General features: G+C 34.1%; 1 protein-coding gene across 2 annotated transcripts; it reads left to right on the forward strand.

The window, feature by feature from the left end:
• The first annotated feature begins 7,330 nt into the window (after window positions 1-7,330).
• Window positions 7,331-21,167, forward strand: LOC113753054 (mitochondrial succinate-fumarate transporter 1). 2 transcript variants are annotated; one of them, XM_027297130.1, is made up of 3 exons: window positions 7,331-7,479; window positions 16,321-16,835; window positions 20,018-21,167. In XM_027297130.1, the coding sequence occupies exons 2-3, from the start codon at window positions 16,434-16,436 to the stop codon at window positions 20,552-20,554; spliced, it is 939 nt and encodes a 312-aa protein (XP_027152931.1). In that variant the 5' UTR covers window positions 7,331-7,479; window positions 16,321-16,433; the 3' UTR covers window positions 20,555-21,167. The 2 variants fall into 2 exon arrangements, with proteins under 2 accessions (XP_027152931.1, XP_027152932.1); XM_027297131.1 differs by lacking the exon at window positions 7,331-7,479 and adding an exon at window positions 15,866-15,888.
• The last annotated feature ends 1,599 nt before the right edge of the window (window positions 21,168-22,766 follow it).

Consider the following 22,766-nt stretch of genomic DNA (forward strand, 5'->3'; position numbering starts at 1 on the left):
ACTCAACACTTCACTTATTCGAGTTATTTTGCATACTCTTAATTCAAATATCTTTTTATGTGAAAGTTAACATTGGTAGATACTAACCCTTGATTACTCAATACCTAAATCATCAGAGTAGAATGATTCTTTATTTTCTCTCTTTTTTTATCCCTCAATAAAATAAACATAGGAAGAGGATAACTTTATCAACTATATCAATCATTTACTTGTAAAATTAAATAAAGCAAGAAATCTAATTCAACAAGCAAAAATTTAATTTTCCCTATTTTGCTAGATATACTTTCTAAACATGCAAAAATCCTAATCACAATAATTTTTTCCAAGCCAAATATGAAATTGAAATTTTCAAGTTATATATATTTATTTCAAAAAGGGAAATTAAATACTAATGGTTTGAACTTTTGCATTTTTGGACCAAACCAAAAATTTTTCAAAAATTTTTGAAAAATTTTTGGGGATAAAATTGTAATTGTGGACAAGATTTTGAAAAAAATTTGATAGAGTTTCTTCATATAATTGGACAAAACTCCCTGCAAGCAAACCCAAATTTTGACAACTCCAATCATAAAAAACATTTCCAATATCAAGTCCAAACATTTTACCCATTTTCGATAACCATAACCCCGTATAACACAATGAGGAGAAGCTCATTTGTTCCATGGTTCTGTTTAGCAATGAGGAGAAGCCTTCAGCACAAACTAGGAAAAAGTAAGGAGATAAGGGGTCTCCTTGCCTAATACTTTTGGCTGGTCTAATGTATCCCCCTCTTCTTGCCATTTATATTAACAGAATAGGAAACACTAGGAATGCATTCCATGACCCAATTAACCCATTGAGAGCAGAAACCCAATTTTTGCATAACATTAGTCAATAGCATCCACTCTAGCCTATCATAAGCTTTAGATACACCCAATTTAATGGCTATAAATCCATCTTTATCAAATCTTTTGTTATTTAAAAAATGAATATACTCATGGGCAACAAGATCATTGTCAAATATTTGCATCCTAGGAACAAAAGCAAATTGAGTTGGGCTAATGCAAGCATTGAGTTTTTTTAACCTATTAACCAAGATTTTTGAAATGATTTTATAAGTGATGTTGCAAAGGCATATTGGTCTAAACGAGGTGAGTCAATCTTTGGGATTAAACTAATGAGAGTCTTATTTATAGATTTTAGAAGGTAACTAGATTGAAGAAACTATGAATATAGCACTAATCAAATCAGTTTTAACCACATGCCAAAATTTTTGAAAAAAGATAGGGGACATACCATTTGGTCTTGGTGACATGTTTGGGTGCATGGAAAATAGTACATCTTTGATTTCTTGCTCTACCACTAGTCCTATTAGCTTGATGTTAATTTCCTCTATAATGCACTATGGGATACCATTCGAAATACTAGAGAACTCCTCTAGTTTTCTTAATGTGAAGATCTATTGGAAATATTCAGTAACTGCATCACTCATTTCCTCTTCATCTTTGCACCAATTTCCCTCACTGTTCATTAGAGCTTTGATCTTGTTCTTTTTCCTCTTATTTACAACTGTGGCATGAAAGTAACTTGTATTTTTGTCTTCTTCTTTTAATCATTTAATTATGACTTTTTGACTCCTATGCAACTCTTCCATCTTGTAGGCTTCTTCTATATGGCCCAATCAACTTGATCCTCTTTCCAGGAGTATTTCCCTTATTCATATCCCTTATCTCCTTTTTGATTTGATTTATCAATTTACCTATATTACTATTCAAAGTTTTGTTCCAATTCAAAAGGGCCATTCTACAATTTTTAATTTTTAAGTGGATTTTAAAAAGTCTGGACCCCTTTTGATTAGCTTCCTAACTTTGCTTAACCACTTTTTCTACATCTTCATGCATGAGCTATTTTGCTATCAAATATGAATCTTTTTTTTTTTCATTTTTACCCTCTAGATTAGTATCTAACAATAGTATGCAATGATCAGAGGCTTCATTAGTGATGTAACAATTGATAGCTTTGTTAAATTTAGCAAACCAATTTTTGAACCCCAGGACTCTATCTAATCTCTCTTTGATTTCCTCCTCTTTGTCCCAGTTATTACACCAAGTACAAGGAACTTCTTCTGATCCAATGTCTATGAGTTCATTAGTATTGATAAAATTTCTAAAATCTTTAAAACTATCCTCATATCTCCCCCTCCATCTCTCCCATTTTTCCTTATTTGAAATAATGTCGCCCATATCCCCTATTATTGCCCAATATTCTCCCTAAAGGTGTTTCCTTCTTGTTAAAACCTTAAACTGTTCACTCCTCATTTGATCATTTGCACTAGTATACACACATATGTACCACCAAACAACTTTACATTTAAGATCAACAAGAAGCAGTTCAATGGTAAAACTAGTAAATAGGACCTTCTTCATAGTAAGATTATTGTTCCAAAAAACTGCTGGAACCCCAATAGTCCCATAGGATCAACAACAAACAAATTATCAAATTTAATCAATTGTTTCACCTTATTCATAATTTTCTTTTTTTTTTGTCTCAAAAAAGAACACTAAAAGAGGGAAGTGGAGTTTCATAGCCTCTTTGAGATGGAAAATTGTCAAGGGGCTCCCAACACTTAAATAATTTCACACAAAAACTCTCATTGAGAATTGAATCCCCATTAAGATGGAGTTCCACCACCTAAATCAACTCCGTAATAGTATCACACAAATCAGCAGTTTTGTACTTTTTTAGATACCTTTTCTCCTCTCTCATTCTATCATCTTGTTCATCAATTAGATTGACTTTTCTCTTACTAGGTTTCCCCCTCTCTCACAGGTTAGTGATATCCTGCAATGGTCTCCTTCTTTCTACTTCCTACACTAGCCTTTTACAACTAGTATTATTTTTTGACCCATCTCCTATTTTTTGTATTACTTATATGCCTTTCCTTCCTACTTTTTCCTATCTCCACACCTATCACATTATTTACCTTGTTTCTTGGAGTTCCATCAGTTCCCATGACAGTTTCCAATCCCTGGTTCCCCTCTATCCACATTAAATCATGATCTAGATTCTATAGTTTATTAACTCTTTTGACACTACTGTCCTCATTCTTATTTGTATCTATAGCGTGTTCAATTATACTATTTTTTTCTCCCTTCGGTCTTATTCTTAATCTCACTTGCACTGGTTGTGGCCCCTTTCCTATTGCTATTATCCTCATCTTCTTTAGTTATCTAATCACCTTTAATTATCTTTATGATTCCCTGTTCATTTGTTCCTTCATAGTCTTTAAGTCCCATTTCCCCCATCATTAGTCCTATGAAATCCTTCTATGTAAGTTAGGAATAAGTTTTGCTTGAATCTTTTCTCTCCTTTATTATCTTGGTTTTTATTCGTTTGCTTCTCTTCATGGTTATATTCTTTCCCATTCTAATTTTTCCTATTCGGACTTCTAGGGAAACTTGTCCTCATATAATTTCCAAATTGTGTCATGCAGTTCATCTTTGTTCCTTTAATGTTGCAATTTTTCTAATTATGACCAAGTTTTCCACAACAAAAGTAGAAATCAGGGCCTTTCTCATATTTAAAATCCACCCATCTCATTTTACCATTAGATTTAATTGTGGTTCGCCATAGTAAAGCCATGTTTAAGTCAATTTCAGCAAGGATTCTAACATGTCTCCCCTCTTTACTCCCTCCCCGTCCCCCCCTCCCGGTGCCCGGAATGATTATCTCTTTTACTCCTGAGAAGATGCTTCCAATTTTCCTCCCTGCCTCCTTTGTAATCCAATGTAGCGGCAAATTCTAGATCCCATATTAGGTTTTGCTAAAAGCTTTTTCGTCATCATTCAAACTTTCCCTCCATTTTTGTAGAACCAACGGTTGCCTATCATATATCATGCATGGCTTTCCACTTATTGCCCTTGCCATTTCTGACTTACTAGTAAAAAAAAAAAATTAGAACATATTTGCTTTGATTTCTGTGACCCTCAGGTTCTTTGGTTGATGCCACATATTGGTTGCAAAACTCTTTATTCTAGCCACATTTGCTATCTTTTATCCCCAAATTTTCCCTGTCAAGCTTTGGTTACATTCTTCTACCCCTTTAGTGACCTCTCCCACTTCAAGGCTCACTCCACTGTATTCTTTGTTGAATAGCGAGATTTTTTGCATTATCTTTTCCAAGTTCTCCATCGTCTAAATGATATTCCTTAGGAGATTATCTAGGTAGAACTGCGTGGTGAAAAACAGGACAGAGAAAAAAATCACTAGAGACTATTTACAATGCCCCATCCCTAGTCATCGGCCATCTGATTTAAATTGTTATAGAACGGATTTCCCGGAAGGTTAGAAACTGAACTAAAGCTATGGAATATCAAATGGAAGACTAGACAAAAACGAAAAAAACTAGACTAAAAGGGAAAGGAAAAACACAAACTAAGTTGCCCTGCCCATGGTACTTCACTTCTTAAAGTCTCAGATCCAATAATTGAAAGAATTATGCCATGAAAGCATATCAATAAGTGGGTTAAGCTCAAATGATAAAATATTTTCTCAGAGTTTCCTAGACCTAACCATGATGAAACTTTGGAATTTGAAACTTTTGGAGGTTTAGAAATGGAAGAATCATTCAAAACGTTCCTCATATTTTGTAAAATGATTTTTTTGTCTCTCACTTTTAAAAGTATAATTTTATGTCCCAGACAAATTTACATTGGTCAAATTTGATTCCTACCTAAATTTTCGGCTAGTTTTTGACCGGAATTCATCACGTGCCTTGTATGTGATCATTTTTTAGAGGCAAAATTGTCAAATCAAAATTTACGTAATCCATCTATAGTCCCTTACATTTCACAAAATGAATTGTTTGGTCCCTCACATTTCACAAAATAAATTTTTTCATCCCTCACATTTTACAAAATGAATTTTTTCACTTTTTATTGACTATGTGTACGAATAGTTTTTTTTTTATATCCATGTATATATCTATTTGATTTCACCTAAACAGTACAAATAGCATGTAATATATCTCTATTTGATTTCACCTAAACAGACTAATTGTAGTTGTACATATGCTATTCAATAGATATATACATAGGTTTAAATCTAACAATTTTATTTTAAACCCATATATATATATTTGATTTCACCATGTGAATCTATTCAATATTTGTAGTCTGTTCCATTTTGGTAATAATTCATTTATTAAGTTATGTAATAAGACCATTTAATTAATCGGTGTTAATTTGAATTCTATAATTATGCTAACAAATTACAGTTTAAATCTGAAACTTTCATTCGCTACCTTTAAAACCAACCGTTGAATTTCTTGTCTTATGATTATCTTAAAATTTGAAAGTGTCAATCACTTACTTTTTTTGTCATACTTTTCCTTTGTTTATTTTTCTGTCCAAATTTAATTCAATATAAATGCTTGATAATGTTTAGAATTAAATGTTTTCTTTGTTTTCAATTTTAAATAAAAGGAATGAACATGAGTGAAAAACTAATAATTTTTTTAATCCCCTATAAATATCTATTTTAATTTCAGCTGAACAGTACGTTCAGACAAAATCAAATAGAGATATATTACATGCTATTCATATTGTTCAAGTGAAATCAAATAAATAAATAAATAAATAAATATTAATTTTTAAAAAATTTATTCGTATACATAATCAATGAGGGATGAAAAAATTTATTTGGTAAAATATGAGGGATGAAAAATTTATTTTGTAAAATGTAGGGGACGAAACAATTCATTTTGTAAAATGCAAGGGACAAAATAATTCATTTTTTGAAATGTTAGGGACTATGGATTGGATTATGTAAATTTTGATTTGTTGATTTTACCCTTCAAAAATGATCACGTGCTAGGCATGTGGTAGATTCCGATAAAAAACTAGTCGTAAATCTAGATAGGGAGTAAATTTAATCAATGTGAATTTGTAAGGGATGTAAAAGCACATTCTTAAAAATGATGGATGAAAAAAATCATTTTAAAAAATGTGAGAAACGTTTTGAACGATTTTCCCTTTAGAAATTTTGAAAATTTTGAAAAGGTTCCGTACGCCCACAAGGGAGATTTATCTCTCTATAGTAGAGTGAGTGCTCTCAAAGTGAGAATTTTTTGCTTACATGAAAGATTTGTGTTAAGCAATATATCTACTGCTGTTTTGCGTGTTTTGACAACAAAAAAGGCAAAAAAAAGGTTAGCACTTATGTGTAATTTTTTTTATAAAAATTGATTTTTCACAAAAATAAAAAGTTCAAATATAAATGTTAAACAAAACTATGAAAAGTGAAAAAAAGAAATTCGGACTTCATTGTTAGCTATAGAAACTTTTATATTTGGATTTTCCTATCCCATACTCAATGGGCAAACTTTTCCTATTTGGTATTTAGTGGGCAAACGCTAATACACTTAAAGCTCCGTTTGGGATTGCTGTGCTTTTGATAAAAATACACTTTTAGATGTTAAAAATACTTTTAAACTGTTGTGGTAAACATTATCTCATAATATTGGGAGTAGAGTTTTTTTTACGTGAAATGCACTAATATCAAAAGCTCAAATTTGGTGTTTTTAAAGTATATTTTGTAATTTTAAAACTAAAACATTAAATTTAATCATTTTATCCTAATTATAAACTAAATAAAGAGATAAATACATTTAAAAATTTTCAAATTATATATTGTCTAATACAATAATCACTTATTGAACTATGTCTCCAAACAATATATTTAAAAACACTTAAATAGTTAATAAGTATTTTTATTAAAATCTCTATTAGACAAGTACTTTTGAATGAGTTATCGCAACTAAAAACGGATCCTAAATATAAACCTATTTTAGCATGTTGATGCACCAATCATATTTGTGCTTGTTGAATTTAGACAATTTCCAAATTAACTTGCCTCCTCCGAAAATCATCTATTTGTCTTCCTTGCACTTTGATCATTTCCAAATTGACTTCTCTTCCTTTTTTTTATTTCTTAAATTAATATCTAAAATATTTTTGACCATTTAGCATCCATTAGTCAAATCTTTAAATATATTCCATTTGAATTAGCTGTTTAGGAGTATTTTTGAAAAATTTTACTGTATCATAGTTTTTAGAGTATATTTTAAAATTTTTTTAAAAATATTTTGTGATATTTAAGAATAGAAGAATAAAAGAATTTTTAGAATATATTTTAAGATATTTTTAAATATTAAAAAATTTAAATTATTTTTTATAGTGTTTTTCAAAATTTTTTATAATATTTAAAAAATTAATTTTTGAAAAACTGATGAATCCAAAGAGCATTTCTATTAATCGTGTGGCTGTAAAGTCTGAGCTGGCTTTGACAGAACATGTGACGATGCCAAGACGCAGCCTTTGAATCTGGAGAGGAAAAGGGAAGGGTTGGTGAGCGACGGGCCGCCGACCCACCGACGGACGAAATATATAAATCCCCAGAACCTTCGTTTTGCAGTGTTCATCGCCATCAGCTGAACTGCAGGTGCACACTTTTCTCTTTTCTCTTCTGCCTTCTGCACAAGATTTCTCTTGAATTTTTCTTTTGTTTCAGATTTTGTGTTTTAATTTTCCGTCAATGTCATCAGTCCTACGTCCTATCAACATCTTTACTCAGTTTCAATGTTTAGTATGATCTGAAGTGATTCTTTTTCTTTCTCTTGGATTTTCTTTTTGGTTCAATTCTTGGTTATGGATTGTTGAAGTTCCAGTGATTAATTATGTAAATCCGGGATTGTTTGCTTTGTTTGAAATGGTGAGTTACTAATGTAGGATTTGCTCATGCATATAACCTACTTGTTAAAAGGTGTGACTGAAACAGAATGTCATTATTCTTAGGAAATTGCCCACTTTGAAAGATCTTCGATAAAACAACAATGTTATGTTCTGTGAAAAATTTACATCCTCAAAGTGACTTAAGTAGCAGAGAAAATTATACCATGAACATGAAGCCACATTGAAAAGAATTTTTGATGATAACTGTAAAAGCTTCATTATGCTGCAGCCATGCTACATTAAGCGTCATAAAATAGAAGATAGGAAAACATATTATTGACTTAAGATCTTCTGTTTGCTATAATTTCCCATCAATTAAAACAGATAATGTGCCTAAGTGTGTCTGGTTTTAGCTCAAGATTTGAATTTTCAACCCTTTTGAGGAAGAAGAAAGAGCCGAGACCTTGTTTAAAAATTTATAAATTGGATTTTTGAAGATATGAGCATCCATGAGGAGGAAAAGAAGCTAAAAATTCTCATGGAAAACAAAAGTTGGCAAATCTTAATAGGCCTAAAACTGACCTGTGACCTTTGGCTGCATTGATAGTCTCGCATGTCTAATGGCATATTACCAATAACTTCTCGGTTTTTTGTTTCTTCATTAAACCTTTTCATCTGTTAGGCTTTTCATGAATAACATCTATTAATGGGCTGACACCATAGACGAGTCCTGAATGCCAGAACTAGACCCTCAGCATTGCAGACAATTATTTCTATTGTAATGAAAATGATATCAATGGTGTCTGCACATGAATAGAGTTTATAGTAAGGAATGACTTCTGAATCTTGCTGAGCTTTTGATGGTGATGAATTTTCATTTGCTTTAGCACTCTCTTTGGATTTATCCTTTTGTAATTGCGGTTTACTTTTGGCTCCCCATCATCCTCAACGTGGCTCATTTTATGATTCTTGCTCCAGTGAAGGCCTGTTTGAATAGAGGGAAAGCTATGCGGGAAAGTGAGTTATTTGTGGTTATTGCAACTTTTGTGTATTATTAGTTCCAATTTGAACTTTCCTACAGATTAGACACACAAATTGACTAACATTTCCTCACTTTTCTAGATTCTAAGCAAAGCTTAATAAAGATGGAAAAGTAATAAGGACAAAAAAAAACACACACACAAACACATGCGCGTGCGCAAAAGAAAGTTGAAAGAAATAAAGATGGAAGAAAAGCATTGTCACCATTTATCGGTCCTTGAATTTTTCTCTGCAGTTCGAAGTTTCTGCACTGCTTTAAGCTTTCCTGAGATTGGTCCAAAACATTTGCAATCTTCAATTTACTTTTCTACTAATTAAAACTTAGTTAAGCTGTGGTTGGGTAATAGATGAAAATATTTAGGACATTGGAATAACTAGTAATTGGAATTTTAACTTAAATGTACATGGATTTGGTTGTCTGTCAAAATGGTTCAAATGACTCTGTGATTAATGCGACCCAGCAAGCTTATTTGTTCTGTGATTTTTGAGCATTACGAGTTTGATCGATGATTAGTTGTATTTTATAATTTCGGGTTTAATTTGAAAAACCAATAATTTTAACTTCTGTTTCCAAATGAAAAGTATTTTTCTTTTGGTCATTAAGACAAAAGTGTTGTTCATACTTCATATCCAAGACTTTTGTTACAATTCTAAAGACAAGGTTTTGTTAATGAGTATTAAACTGAATTTGGGGTTTGAGTTCCTTATGTTAGTTCTATAGTTCTTTGACTTATATGGCATCTAATAAGCATCATTCTAACAGAACATATGACTAGTTAATTGGTTGACCATTTCCAAATTCAATATTCAGTAGTATTCAAATGAAATAACATCCATGTCCCCTTATCATGTGTACATGTAAACATCTGTTATGCACATATATGCAGGGGATGAAAAATATACACCCAGCATAGGTATAAAATTGACACATTAGTCACCAATAAGATATTAATGTCCTTGGCCTCTAAAGGTTTAATTACCCATTTATGTTAAAAAACTCTCTTATATAATTATAGAAGGAAAGAGAATTTCTGACCTGTTGTCTATAAAACAGCTTCATAAACGTATAGAATTATGCATATTAGTTTTGAACCAAAAAGTTTGAATTTAAATCAAGTTTTGTACATGCAATGAGCATTTAGAGTACGGTCAGAAGCTAATTCTCACCTTATGTGCTTTTAAATACATATAAAGTATGAATTTAGAATCAAAGAGTATGAAACAGATATAGATTACATATGTATACAATCTTCATACATTCATCTTGCTTTTGGTGTCTCAACCTTAGTTATCTCCACCACTAGCTAAGTGCGACATAGGCTCAAAAGTATTCAAAACACATAAGTTGATTCAATTTCCATTGCAGACATCCAACCTTTGGTAATTTGTTAAATCGCTTAAGTACAATTATATTCATGAAAAAAGTTTAGATTTTCAATATTTTTAATGATTTATAGCTTTTGAATATTTTATTTTTCAATATTAAAATTTTTGGAATATAAGGACCATTGCAAATTTAGAAAACAATGTGTGTAATATAGTTCTCTTTTTCATGTTGATGAGTCAATTTTTCGAATGAAGAAACTAGATTGACACCTCTGTAGTTATAAAACGATATAATTTGTGCATGAAGTACGTCTGCTAACATTTTTGTGCAGTATTGACTTGTACTTTTGAATTAGCACTTTAATTAGTATAATTTGTCGATGAATGATTGAATCTACAATGTTCTTCTAGTTTTATTTAACAACTAAGTAACTTTTGGATCAGTCCGCCCTATTTCTGAACTAGTCTTTGATTTCAGATTTGTAGATAATTTTTAATGAATAGACGAAAGCAAATAAAATGGATTAGAAAATAGAAAATAAATAGTGTATTGCTGCAAATTGGGTGCTGCCATATTTTGCTAAATCGCTAATGTTATCAACTATTTGTTTTAAGAAATGAATAAGAAAAAATTTAAAAACAGAACATGAAAGAAAGCCTTGTGTTAGTTAAGCATCATTTTTGAGACTAAGAAAAATACTATGCAGAAAAGGGGAAAAAAATTAAAGAAGAGGGGGGCAGTCCATGTTTTGAAGATGCCAAGAGGTTCCGATTACACCATTCTTAAATTTGGAACAAGTCCAAAATCAAATTTACCTATTAAACAATTTCAAGTAGGAAAATTCACATTGTAACACCTCTATCATCATACCTATCCGTTATATCTCCATATTCAATTAAACGTGAAACTTATGAGAGCCAACGTGTTTAGCAGAAACATTAGTTGTGTAATCTTGAGAATCCTGATTGACTGTCAAAACCTCCCCCTTGTCCTTTCCCCTTGTAAAACATAAAGTCACCACTGAACCAAAAAATCTTATAAGACAAATACTACAAGAACAACAAATGTTACTCTTAACAATTACAGATATGAGCATGAAAATGGTTAACAGCTAGGGTTGTGTGATTCCTAAAAACATGAAAATGGTTAACATGAAAATGCTTCTCTTAATATTGGTCGGGTGCTTTTGTTGAGGAATTACTGTTCTATATATAATTCTTAAATAATATTAAGAATCGGTTGTTTGTGATTAGGATCCTCTTCATTTGTTTTCCTGTATTTGTTTGTTCGCTTACCTTTATCTTGTCAAATTTCAACAATATGATCTACCATTAATTTTAGCCTGATGATTAGATCACTATACTAAGAAAGTCAGATGAATCATAAATTATTTTTTTGTTTGATCAATATGTAAAATGGGGTAAAATGGCAATATGGTAACAATTCGGTTTCTGAAGTAATTTTAGAGCTTCATTTATATTGGATAACTGTAGAATCTTCAATAAGCTTTAAATTGGGTGGATCCTACTCTGTTTGTTAGATAAATTATACATGTGTTGATCAAAATTTGTAATAATGCATGTGAATTGTTTGCATGGGAACAATACATGTAAGAAAAAATATTATTTTTTTAAATAAAATAATAATTGTTATAGTATAAAATTCTGTTGTTTAGACAATGGCGTGGTTGATTTTGATGGTAGGATTGGCTCCCTGTTTTGCTTTTTCTGGAATAAAAGCCAACCCGAATAGGAACGAAAATGAAGTGAACTTTCTTGCTCCCATTATATGGATCCTTAATTTTATATGTACAATAAACTTGTTTATATTTTCATGTTACCTAGTTAATATTATTTATGTCTAACACTGGTATTGTTCACTTATGCGACGAGATTTTGTGCACATTTGATTTTTATATTTATGGTTTAAACAACTTGATTTTTGTTCACACTTAGTTTATTACTAAATACAATTAGTAGTTTTAAGTTCATATGCTAAAAGACCAAAGAACAATAAAAGAATGATTTGGACGGAAATGAATAGTAATCAAAGTTTTACTGACAATTTAGTTGATGTAGACACATTTTACTGGTAAATATAGTAAATAAACTTGCTGTAAAAGTTTAAGATGTTAATTTAATTTATTTTTTTTGTGGGATGAGGATAGAGAAGTTGTAATCACAATCAACACTAAATGGAAGCAAATACTTGTTATGGGATCTTATGCCTGACTAATAAGTTGTGAGATCCTATGGTTGACAAGTAATACACATGGTAACATATATGTGCACATCAACAAATAAAAAGTGCACAGTCAATTGAAAAGGTGCGCACACAAATAAATGTAGTGTGACGACCCCACCTCCCCCTAGGGCGTACCCCAGGGTTCGGCGGGTCGCCTGCCCAGCTCTCGCCGGGACTCAGTCGTTCACTACAACCCTCAATTTAAAATCGGAATAAATCACAAGAATAAATAGGGCAGCGATCCAAACTTAAAGCGGAACTTATATACATTGCCATCCCAAAAGGAAGTACAGCCATCAAATATACAAAGGTTCTCACTTCACTATACAACCAGCCCGTGCCAAGCACTAGGGCGAGAACCATTACAAAAGAAACAAAAGACCTAGACAAGGCTAGTCTCTATGCTCTCATCCTGCTCGTCGTCCCCTGTTAAGGAAAACAAAGCTAAAGGAGTGAGCTAAAAGCTCAGTGAGGTTCCGAACAGATAATCAAACAATCAATTCAATACATTAAACATGGAGTATCAATAATTCAAGAAACATTTACAATGGAAAGCAATAGTAACATTCATTAAAAGGATACGGGCTCACATGGAGCTATTCGTTCTTTCGTTCGTTCCCCTGACATTTCCCCTTATTCCTCCAATTATTTGAAATTTCCTTTTTGAGAAATAAAACCCTCGTGCCTTCGTTCGTTCATTCATCCCTTTCCGGACATTGACCGGACTCCACCCATCCGGACGTTGACCGGACTCCACCCATCCGGACGTAGCCGGACTACAAGGTAATACTCGAGTATACCAAATTCACCCAGGGTCACCATATCGCCCGACCGAGTCCGCTTCTGGCTCGAGTCGATCGGTAACGAAAGGCAGGACCCAATTCAGCCAAACGGCTTACATTCATGCGCAACTAGCATTTAATCATTAATCATTGAAAATTTCACATTTATTTAGGTCGAGTGCGATAAAGTACACACTCGCCTAGAAAACTCGTTTTAACAATCATTGAAAGCACTTAACACATTATCAATCAATAATAACAAGCCAATAAGTCAAGGAAATATAGCAAACAAGGAACACTCACCTAGTTATGCAAAATAACGTGCAAAATATCATTCCGGATATTACCCTTAGTCACCAATGAAACCTAAGGTTGAACAAGAGAACATATTACAGTTTATCGAGCAAAACATTTAAGGGAAATAAAGAAACCCGACTAATTAGGAGTAAAACGTGTAAAGATGACTTTCAAGTAAGAAGAGGGTTGTTTGAACCCAAGGATGAAAAATCATGTTTTAAAATGGAAAGCCGGTCATGGTATTGGCCAATCAAAAGTATACAAGTTCAAATAGAAACCTAGCACTCGAGCAAAAATTTGGACAGCACGCCCTTTGTGTTTACCTAATTTTTCAGCCATTTTGGCTTCATTATTTTTCCTCAGCCAGTCCCAAAGTCATACATATCATAGATTCTGGTAAATAGCCGTTCCATAGGCTCATAACAACATAAGAACAGAAATCAAAGTGATAACAAGTGCGGAAATGTAACCTAGCAAAAGACAGATTTGACGTGCGGTTGCGGAAATAACACATCCGAGGCTACGCTTATCCGATTGAGGTGCAACTTATACCATTTTGAAGCTAAGACACAGGGCTACAATGTTCATGAAGATCACTCAGTCCAGTTTCCAATGTAACCTAGTCAAATTCCGCAATTGACAGAACCAAAATCCAACTAGTCGGCTAATCAACCGTACTGCACTGGAATGGTCATAACTCAGGTTACCAAGGTCCGATTAAGGTGTTCTTGGCGGCATTTAAAAGCTAAGACAGAATACTAAAACTTTCATGTTTTGGCAAAAAGCTAAATCAGTACGGATCCTAGTGAATAAACGTGATAAACTGGATAAACTGACCAAACGGACTACTGGGAAAAACCTTAAAACAGTGAGGGTATTTTGGTCTTTTCACAGGCTACGTTGCTCCGATTGAGCTGAAATTTTGTAGGCACCTATAAAATACCATTCTCTACAACTTTCATGTTTTATGCCAAACCCAATTCGGCCTCTAACATGGTGCAACAAAAACGGGCAGAATAGAGTGAAAATTTCCAGAAATCTGGAATCTTTTAGTTTCAATGATAGTTTTCTTAATTTCTTGCTACACTTGCTACCAAAACCCCCTATATAACCGTGGATACAACATATATCAATCATACATCAAGTTTAGGCAGAAATTAATCAAACCCTAACTTGCTTAAATCATCCAAAATTCATCACAACAACTGGCATATTTTGTAATCAAGCTAAAACATGATCTAAATAACATCTTAAACCAAAATTTAAAGGAACAAGGATCATGGTCAGATTTTTATACCTCAAAGACAAGGCTTGGAAGAGTGATACTTCACCCCCTTTGAAATTTCTTAGTTCCACAAACTTCCCAACTCACAACCTACACTTTAATCGGTTTAGAATTGGATTTTCTCACTTGGTTGAAGCAAATCAAGAAGGAAATTTGTTTCTCTTGCTCTTCTTTTCTCTCTCTCTTAGTTCGGCTATGGGCAGAAATAATGAAGAGAAATGAGCAAAAATTGGGCTAAAAAGGAAGAACATCTCTCTTGGTCAAGAAACCCTTAGGTGGCGACACTTGTCGCCACCACCACCTTTCATTTTTTTCTCTTTCTTTCTTGCATTTCTAGCCACAAATTTCGGTCAAGCTAGCTGGAAATTGAGAAGATATTTTGCTCAAATATCAATAAGCTTGTATGGTAAGAAAGTGGTGGTCAAGTGGTGCGTTCAATCGGTAGTGCGCGGTACCCGTCGGTTCGCGCCGTTTTTCCTTAAATCGCACGTACTAGGGTTTTTACTTTCCATTCACTAACTTTATATCATTGCTCCTAATCACATATTATTTCTCACTTAAAAGGTACTTTTAATCACCAAATTTAATCCTTACTCTGTACCGAAAATTCATCCGGCGAAAAATCGCGAAAACCCTAATTTTGCTCCAATCTTGAAACCAAAAGTGAAACCCTACTTTCTAGGTTTATTTGCACTTATTGTGGAAAGATTGGGTGGTAGGGCTTTAATAAATAATAATTTCCAAATAAAAAGGCATTTTTGAGAAAAAATATAAGAAATTTGCGAGTCCTCACATGTAGCACTTCTTTTTACATTGATACAAGTGTGTGATTTTAATTAATGATTGATATTTGACATGCCCACTCATCATGGTTAACTGTTTGAATAGTAACTGATACTTGAGAGCATAATTTACAAAAATAAGAAAAAAGTACAGATGTTAATTTTACAAAAACTATGAAAAGAAAAACATCAAATTAAAGAAAAAGTTACATGAGTTTATTTGTATGGTAAAATTAGTTTTATGTTTTATAACATGATTACCAACTAGTTGTGTATTAGTTGTGCATCATTTTACTTGTCTGGTTTTAAAGTCAGACTTGGCTTTGACAGAAATTGTTAAAATGCCAAGAGAAAACCAAGACTTGAGAGGAGGAAGAGGGGGGTGGACCAATGCATGACCAACCCATCAAGGGGTGGCATGGTAAAAGAGGGCAATTTTCCTGTTTCTCTTCTGACTTCATTTCCATATTTTTCTTGGGATTTTGTTTTGTTTCAGATTTGGAACTTAAATATTTAATTAATATCATTCATTCCTATGTTCAATCGGTTTCTTTGCCAAGTCTGAATGTTTAATATTATATAAAATGATTCTTCATCTTGGAATTTTTTTTTGGGCAATCTTGGTTATAGATTGTGATAGTTCTTGTAATTAATCCTGTGAATCTGAGATTCTTATTTTATTTGAAACTGTGCAGTACTAGCGTAGTATTTGATGCATTTCACCTGCTTGTTATGAGGTCTGACTGGAAAATTTGGATTCCTATGCATTTTAGACTCAAGTGAAATGGAGGGTAAGCAAAAGGGGTTTTGTTCTATTTTATAATACATCATGCTGCCTTCGCTGGTTTTGTAGGTTCGAATCGGACCACTTTGACCTGTGCATTGGCTTGGCTGGTTTGCTGCGAGGGGAAAGAGGATTCACATTTTTGCATCAATCCATAAGCGGTTGCACTGCCTCAAGAATCAATGGCAGAGAAAAGTCAACATCAACATCAAAATCACAAAACAATCCCTCTGTACATGAAAGCGATTTCAGGGTCATTAGGGGGGATTGTGGAGGCATCTTGCTTACAGCCCATTGACGTTATAAAAACCCGGCTTCAGCTGGACAGGTCTGGTAATTACAAGGGGATAATCCACTGTGGCTCCACTATAGTACAAAATGAAGGCGTTCGGGCTTTGTGGAAGGGGTTGACTCCTTTTGCTACTCATTTAACCCTCAAGTATGCACTTCGGATGGGGTCCAATGCAGTCCTGCAGTCTGCCTTCAAGGATTCTGAAACTGGGAAGCTTAGCCCTCAAGGGAGGCTTCTCTCAGGGTTTGGAGCTGGTGTGCTTGAAGCCCTCATTATTGTTACACCTTTTGAGGTTAGATTTATTGGGTTTAAAATTGACCATGGCTCAGTTTTATGTGAATTTACCATTAGTAGATCATTTAGGTTGATGTATAATACTGTGTGTACCGGTTTATGTTTGAAGTGATGCAAATGAGAGCAAATGCAATCTTGAATTTTTGTTTGGCACTTCAGATTATATGGTGAAACAATCATTGGATGTATTATATTATTCTTTTTTTTTTTTTTGTCGAAACGATAGGATACTTTCATTATAGTAAGGGAAAAAATTTACAGGTGCGAGCAACGGCTCGAGAGAACTTTACAAAAGTGTTCAAAGACACTGAGGAACATTCCTTTCCTCATCCACAATAATGCCTAAAGCATCAACACTTAACTTTCTACTATCTATCATATTTTCTTCCCTACTCAAGCAAAAGGAGCACATGCAAAACAGTCTTTTCACATTCACAATATCCTCCAGCAATGTAGCCATTCTGCTCCCCATAGGCTGTGTTTTTGTTAGTTGTTTCAGCAGCTCCTTGTTGGCAAAGTTGAGCTTGATTCTGCTCCAACGATATTGCGCAGCTTTACACAAGACTAACTTTAAAGCTAGTGCATCATCTAGACTTTGGTTCCCCAGGCTTCTTTCTTTCAGCTTCCATTCTGCAATCTTGGTGCCTGCAGTTGTTCTAACTGTTACTCCAATGCCTAGGTTGTTTTGACCTTTCCTTGTAGCTGTTGACAGGTCCATGATCATAGCTCCCTGAGCTTCATTGCCTTGGCTTTGTTGATCATGCATGTGGGCTGTTTCTTCTGTGCTCGTTCTATCTTTTGATTTCTCTACTTCCACTTGCTCCAGCCACTCTCTATGTGCTTTTTCTACTGTTCTCAGTGGTGGTGATCTAGTTGAGCTCTCAAACTCCTTCTTATTCCTATCTTTCCATATTTGCCACAAGATATTCGCCGTCAATCCAATATGTTCCTTCCCTTCTGGTCTTGCCCTTGCTTCTGAGATTCTAAACCACCATCTTCTGAATTCACCCTGCTGATCCTGAGCCCCCTCCCAGTGAATAGGTGATGCCTTCCAAATGTCAACCGTGTGGGGGCATGTTAGCAATAGATGTTCAACTGTTTCCTGTGCCTCACCACAGGTTCTGCATATTGGATCTCCTATTTTTGTTCTTCTACTCACGGCTTCTCTCACTGGTAAAGCTCCTTGTATACATTTCCAAATGAAGAGCTTGATTTTGTGCTTGATGTTAAGCTGCCAGAGTGTGTTCCACATCTGTGACACTTGCTGGCTCCCCTCTATATAACTCGAGCCAGCTACCTCTGAACCACCCTTCCTTACTTTCCTGTTGTTCTTCATTTGGATTTTGTAACCTGAATTGACCGTGTACTCCCCACCTGCCTGTGGTTGCCAGTAATAGCTGTCTTCCCTCCCTGACAGACTTAGGGGGATACTTAGGATCCTCTCAGCATCATTTCTGTTGAAGACTCTAAATATGGTGATCTTGTTCCATCTGTTGTGGCAAATGAGCTCATCCACTCTTTCCAAATCACAATTGTTTGGCTTAACTGTACTTGGCATTCCTGAGATTGTCTCTGGTATCCATTTATGCTCCCAGATTCGTGTATTCCTTCCATTGCCAATTCGCCTAATCAGTCCCTTATCCAGCAAACTTCTTGCTCCCATTAAGCCTTGCCAAATCCAGGAGGCACTTTTGGGGGGATTGCAATGAAGTATAGATTCCTTAGGGAAATATTTAGCTTTTAGCACCTTGCTCACAAGAAGGTTTGGCTTGGTGAGGATTCTCCATACCTGCTTCCCTAACATTGCTGTATTGAAAGCCTCAAGGTGCTATGAAGAACTTCTATGTCCATGTGTCTTTAACTTAACATTACTGGGACATCCTATTGTTACTAAGTTTGATAGTTGCCAAGATAAATAGATAATTTTATCTGGGCTGACAAGTAAAACATACAACTTTCTAACCAAACAAATGTTACAGATGCAAGCATACAGTTTTACTAAACATAGATTACTGGGCTCATTTATTAACAGGTTATTAAACAACAAGGCCTGGAAATATATGAGTAGGTGCTAGGGTTAAGGTTTCCTAGTTGTGATGAATCTGATACAACAGGACCATTGAAACACCTAGAAAAGAAAAGGAAATCAGTTTGTCATCAATGAAATTGAAGGTTAAAGTGCTTTGGAGAAGGAAACAAAATCACTTTCGTATCCATTAGAAATTTTGGAATTAGAGGTGACAATCATTAAGAATATGAGATAAACTCAAGAGGCAGAGCCTAACTAGAGGTACCCCATTTGAATGGTTTGAAGTGATGACTATATAGGTGCTCTCTCTCTCTCTCTCTCTGTTATATAATGTGCCTGAATATGACTGGAATATATAGTTCTAAGTGTCACTTTTCTCTAGGTGCCTACTATTTAATCCATGTGTGTGGTGGGAAGTCACAAGCCTCAGAATCTGGTGCTGCTAAAAAATTTGCAATGATTTTCACATAATATTTCAGATCTGTTGAAAATCACCTGAACAAAGTATGCTGTATGTGGTTGGAAACCTGGATGACTAACACTGGCAAGTATTTGTGCTTATTTAGTTTAGACCACCCTAGAGGACTATAAGGCAGCTTCATGATTAAGATTGGTTCATCTTGCTTAGCTTAAATAGATTTCAGACCTCTATATGCAGCATTGTGAAAATTTTTCTGTTATCAAAACTTGGGAGTTCGTTGTCTCATGCATCAGACATTCAGAATGTCCATTTCCCCTAGCTTAATTAAGTTTTAACCATCTGGTCATGGTTCCAGGTTTCCAGGTATTGGCTATACCCTTCATCAGAGTTGTACCAGTTTCTTTTTCTCTGTTTGTCCATTTATTGCTTACTCATGGTGAAAGTTCGATGGTTTTAGTCAAAGCACTTTTTTCTCTCTTTTTTTTAGTTTTTGATTTTTAAGATTTCATTCTGTTCTTATCAAGTTATTTTGCTGGTGAATGCTAAGTTGCATGCCTCTTTGTGATGCTTTGCCCACAATTTTTTATGGCGGCATAGTGATGTTCCTAAGTTATTGCCTACAAATATATCCTTTCTTTCTTTTCTATTTTTTTTCCAACTTTGCCTAAACAAATATTTACATTTACATAATGGAAGTTATTTATAGAGCTGGCAAATTGTGTCTCTTCAGGTGGTGAAGATCAGATTACAACAACAGAGAGGTTTGAAATCTGAACTTATGAAGTATAAGGGACCAATACACTGTGCTAGGACTGTCATTCGTGAAGAAGGCCTTCGGGGTCTTTGGGCAGGAGCTACCCCTACTGTAATGCGCAATGGGACGAACCAGGCCGCCATGTTCACAGCCAAAAATGCTTTTGACGTGATTCTGTGGAAGAAACATGAAGGTGATGGAAAAGTCCTTCAACCTTGGCAGTCTATGATATCTGGATTTCTTGCAGGAACAGCTGGCCCAGTGTGTACTGGTCCCTTTGATGTTGTGAAGACAAGACTGATGGCTCAGAGCCGTTCTGGGGGTGAATTGAAGTACAAGGGCATGTTTCATGCTATCTCAACGATATATGCAGAGGAAGGGTTGCTTGCCCTGTGGAAGGGTCTGTTACCCAGGCTAATGAGGATCCCACCTGGCCAAGCCATTATGTGGGCTGTAGCTGACCAGGTGATTGGTTTTTATGAGAGGACATATATGCATAATGCACCCTTGTAGATACCCTTGTTTCTTAGACATCAGTTCAGTCCCAGGGATAAGAGTTCACAAGTCCTTTAGGTTACTTTGGTCATTTTTTGCTCTGGCTCTTTCTAACTAAAAGAGGGAATGAGCCAGTGTTTTGGTGTCATGCATGGCAGTTTTCAACTACAATAGCTGGTGCGATCTAGTTTATTCATTGCTTGAAATTCAACAAATTTAGAAGGTTGAAAGACAGTAAGGTGCCATATTGTCATATGCCTCTTCAATTTTCTGTAAGTGTGGCCAAGTTTAGCAGTCTATAAAGATGCATGTCTAATTATTTTTCTCAGAGTCGGGGGTTCTTTATCTGTAGAACGTACTGCAGTTCTTACTGAAGAATTCCTATTGTATTGCCACATAAATGCTTCTGTGGAAAATCGCCAAAATATTTTTCTAGGTTGTGATAACAGATATGACACCAGATGAAGTTTTGGTTAAGTGAAGATGTACTTATTGAGAACTGGAGGAGGTTTTCCTGTTATAAGGGAGCCCGATAACCTTGGTGATGGAGAGCATCTTGTTGATGCTGTTCTAGAGATGTTGAACTGTCTTGTTTAAATTGCTTCAAGTTTTCTCCATTGTATGTACGAAAGGTACTTCGCTTGTAAATTCGATACGTTTGTTTGCCTCGTATGTTAAGCTATGGCTGCGCAGTCTGAAAGGTGAGATTGCGGTCGTAGTGTAGAAATCAATATGAGGCAAATAATTAGAAACTTATAAATCAAAATGCAATAATTGATGGTCAATTTTTGAATCGGTATTTTAGTTAGCCATGTTGAAGCAGCAAATTGTTTTCTTTTCTCCGAGTTTTTGCTTGTACGAGTTACTCTGGGGTAAAACGAACATCTTAAACTTTATATTCATTTAGGGTATCTACTAAGCTATTTGGGCCAAGCAAATAGGATTAGGGCCAAGCAAAAAAAAAAGTTCCTGGGCCAATTTTGATGCTATAAAAAAAATTCTTGGATCAATTCTGATGCTTAAAAAAAAAAAAAACTTGTTAAGTAGTTGAATTTCAAAATGCAACTACCTTCTAGATTTCTTGCTTTGGATGGGAGTATTTTTCAAAAATTAAATTTTTTTAATAAAAATTTTTAAAAAATACTCTAAAAGGTAATCTAAAAATTAGTTTAAAATTTTTTAAAATTTTAAAAAATATTTCAAAATATATTCTAGAAACTCTTCTACTCTTAAATATCTCAAAATATTTTCTGAAAATATCCCATAATATAATCTAAAAACTCTGTTACAGCAAAATTTTTTAAAAATACCTTCAAAAACAGCTAATCCAAGCATTTAGTAATTTGGTACACCACACAAATCATTGTTGAACCTTGTGGTACAACACTTCATGGGGCAGTTGTTGGTTGGATTTATGGGTTTATCTTTTACAATTATTTATAACTATTGTGGCTGCGGCTGGTTTCATTTTTTCTTGTGCTTATGCTTTGGCCCATTAAACGTTTTCCAGCCTTTTGCCTATTTGGTTGGTTTTCATCTATATTAGTTCCTTTTTGTTTTATAGTATTGCACCAAAAATACGATTGATTATGGCAGTTCTTCTATTTAGGTACGTACTAAACTTTGAAGTCTCCTGGACTAGGTATTTCTAAAAGTGTGTTGTAGAAATATAAATCCAATAGTACCCTCATAGATTAATCTCTTCATTTGTTGAATTTTTTTTTTTTTTTTTGCCTGTGAGGAATTAACGGTCATTATAAGCTGCTATGCCAAGTATATAATTGTCCAGCTGTATTTTTTCAAATTTTTTGGAGCTGTTGAAGACCAGAACTACAGCAGTGCTTTCTTGCTTATTTTTTGGAAGCATTACTTTGGGCGACAATTTTATATTTTATCCCAAAAGTGCATGATTCATTGAGATAGTTTAAGCTTTTCATTTCTTTTCTTTCTGTAAGAATTTTGAACTCACCAATTGCTCTTACCATTTTAGTCTGGTAGGAGAAATTTGTTTTTTTGTTGTCCATTTTTTTGTTAGGTTTACCTTATTCTTGTATTCTGTTAAACTTGAGTTTCTATCTTTCTATTTGATTTCCAGACAACCACTTGATAGTTTTTTTGGTTCAGCAGATTTTTACTGCTTCAATTTCTTTTTTTGAGTATAGTGTGGTTATTTTTTAATTTGCTATATATAGTTGTGTTAGTTGTTGGTGAAACAAAATGCTGTATCAAT

The sequence above is a fragment of the Coffea eugenioides genome, chromosome 11 (assembly GCF_003713205.1).
Source record: "Coffea eugenioides isolate CCC68of chromosome 11, Ceug_1.0, whole genome shotgun sequence".
NCBI classification, from domain to species: domain Eukaryota; kingdom Viridiplantae; phylum Streptophyta; class Magnoliopsida; order Gentianales; family Rubiaceae; genus Coffea; species Coffea eugenioides.

Coding starts and splice junctions, on each gene's coding strand:
- LOC113753054 (XM_027297130.1), top strand. CDS start 16,434: ATGGCAGAGAAAAGTCAACATCAACATCAAAATCACAAAACAATCCCT. Junction 16,836..20,017: donor TTATTGTTACACCTTTTGAG/GTTAGATTTATT, acceptor GTGTCTCTTCAG/GTGGTGAAGATCAGATTACA.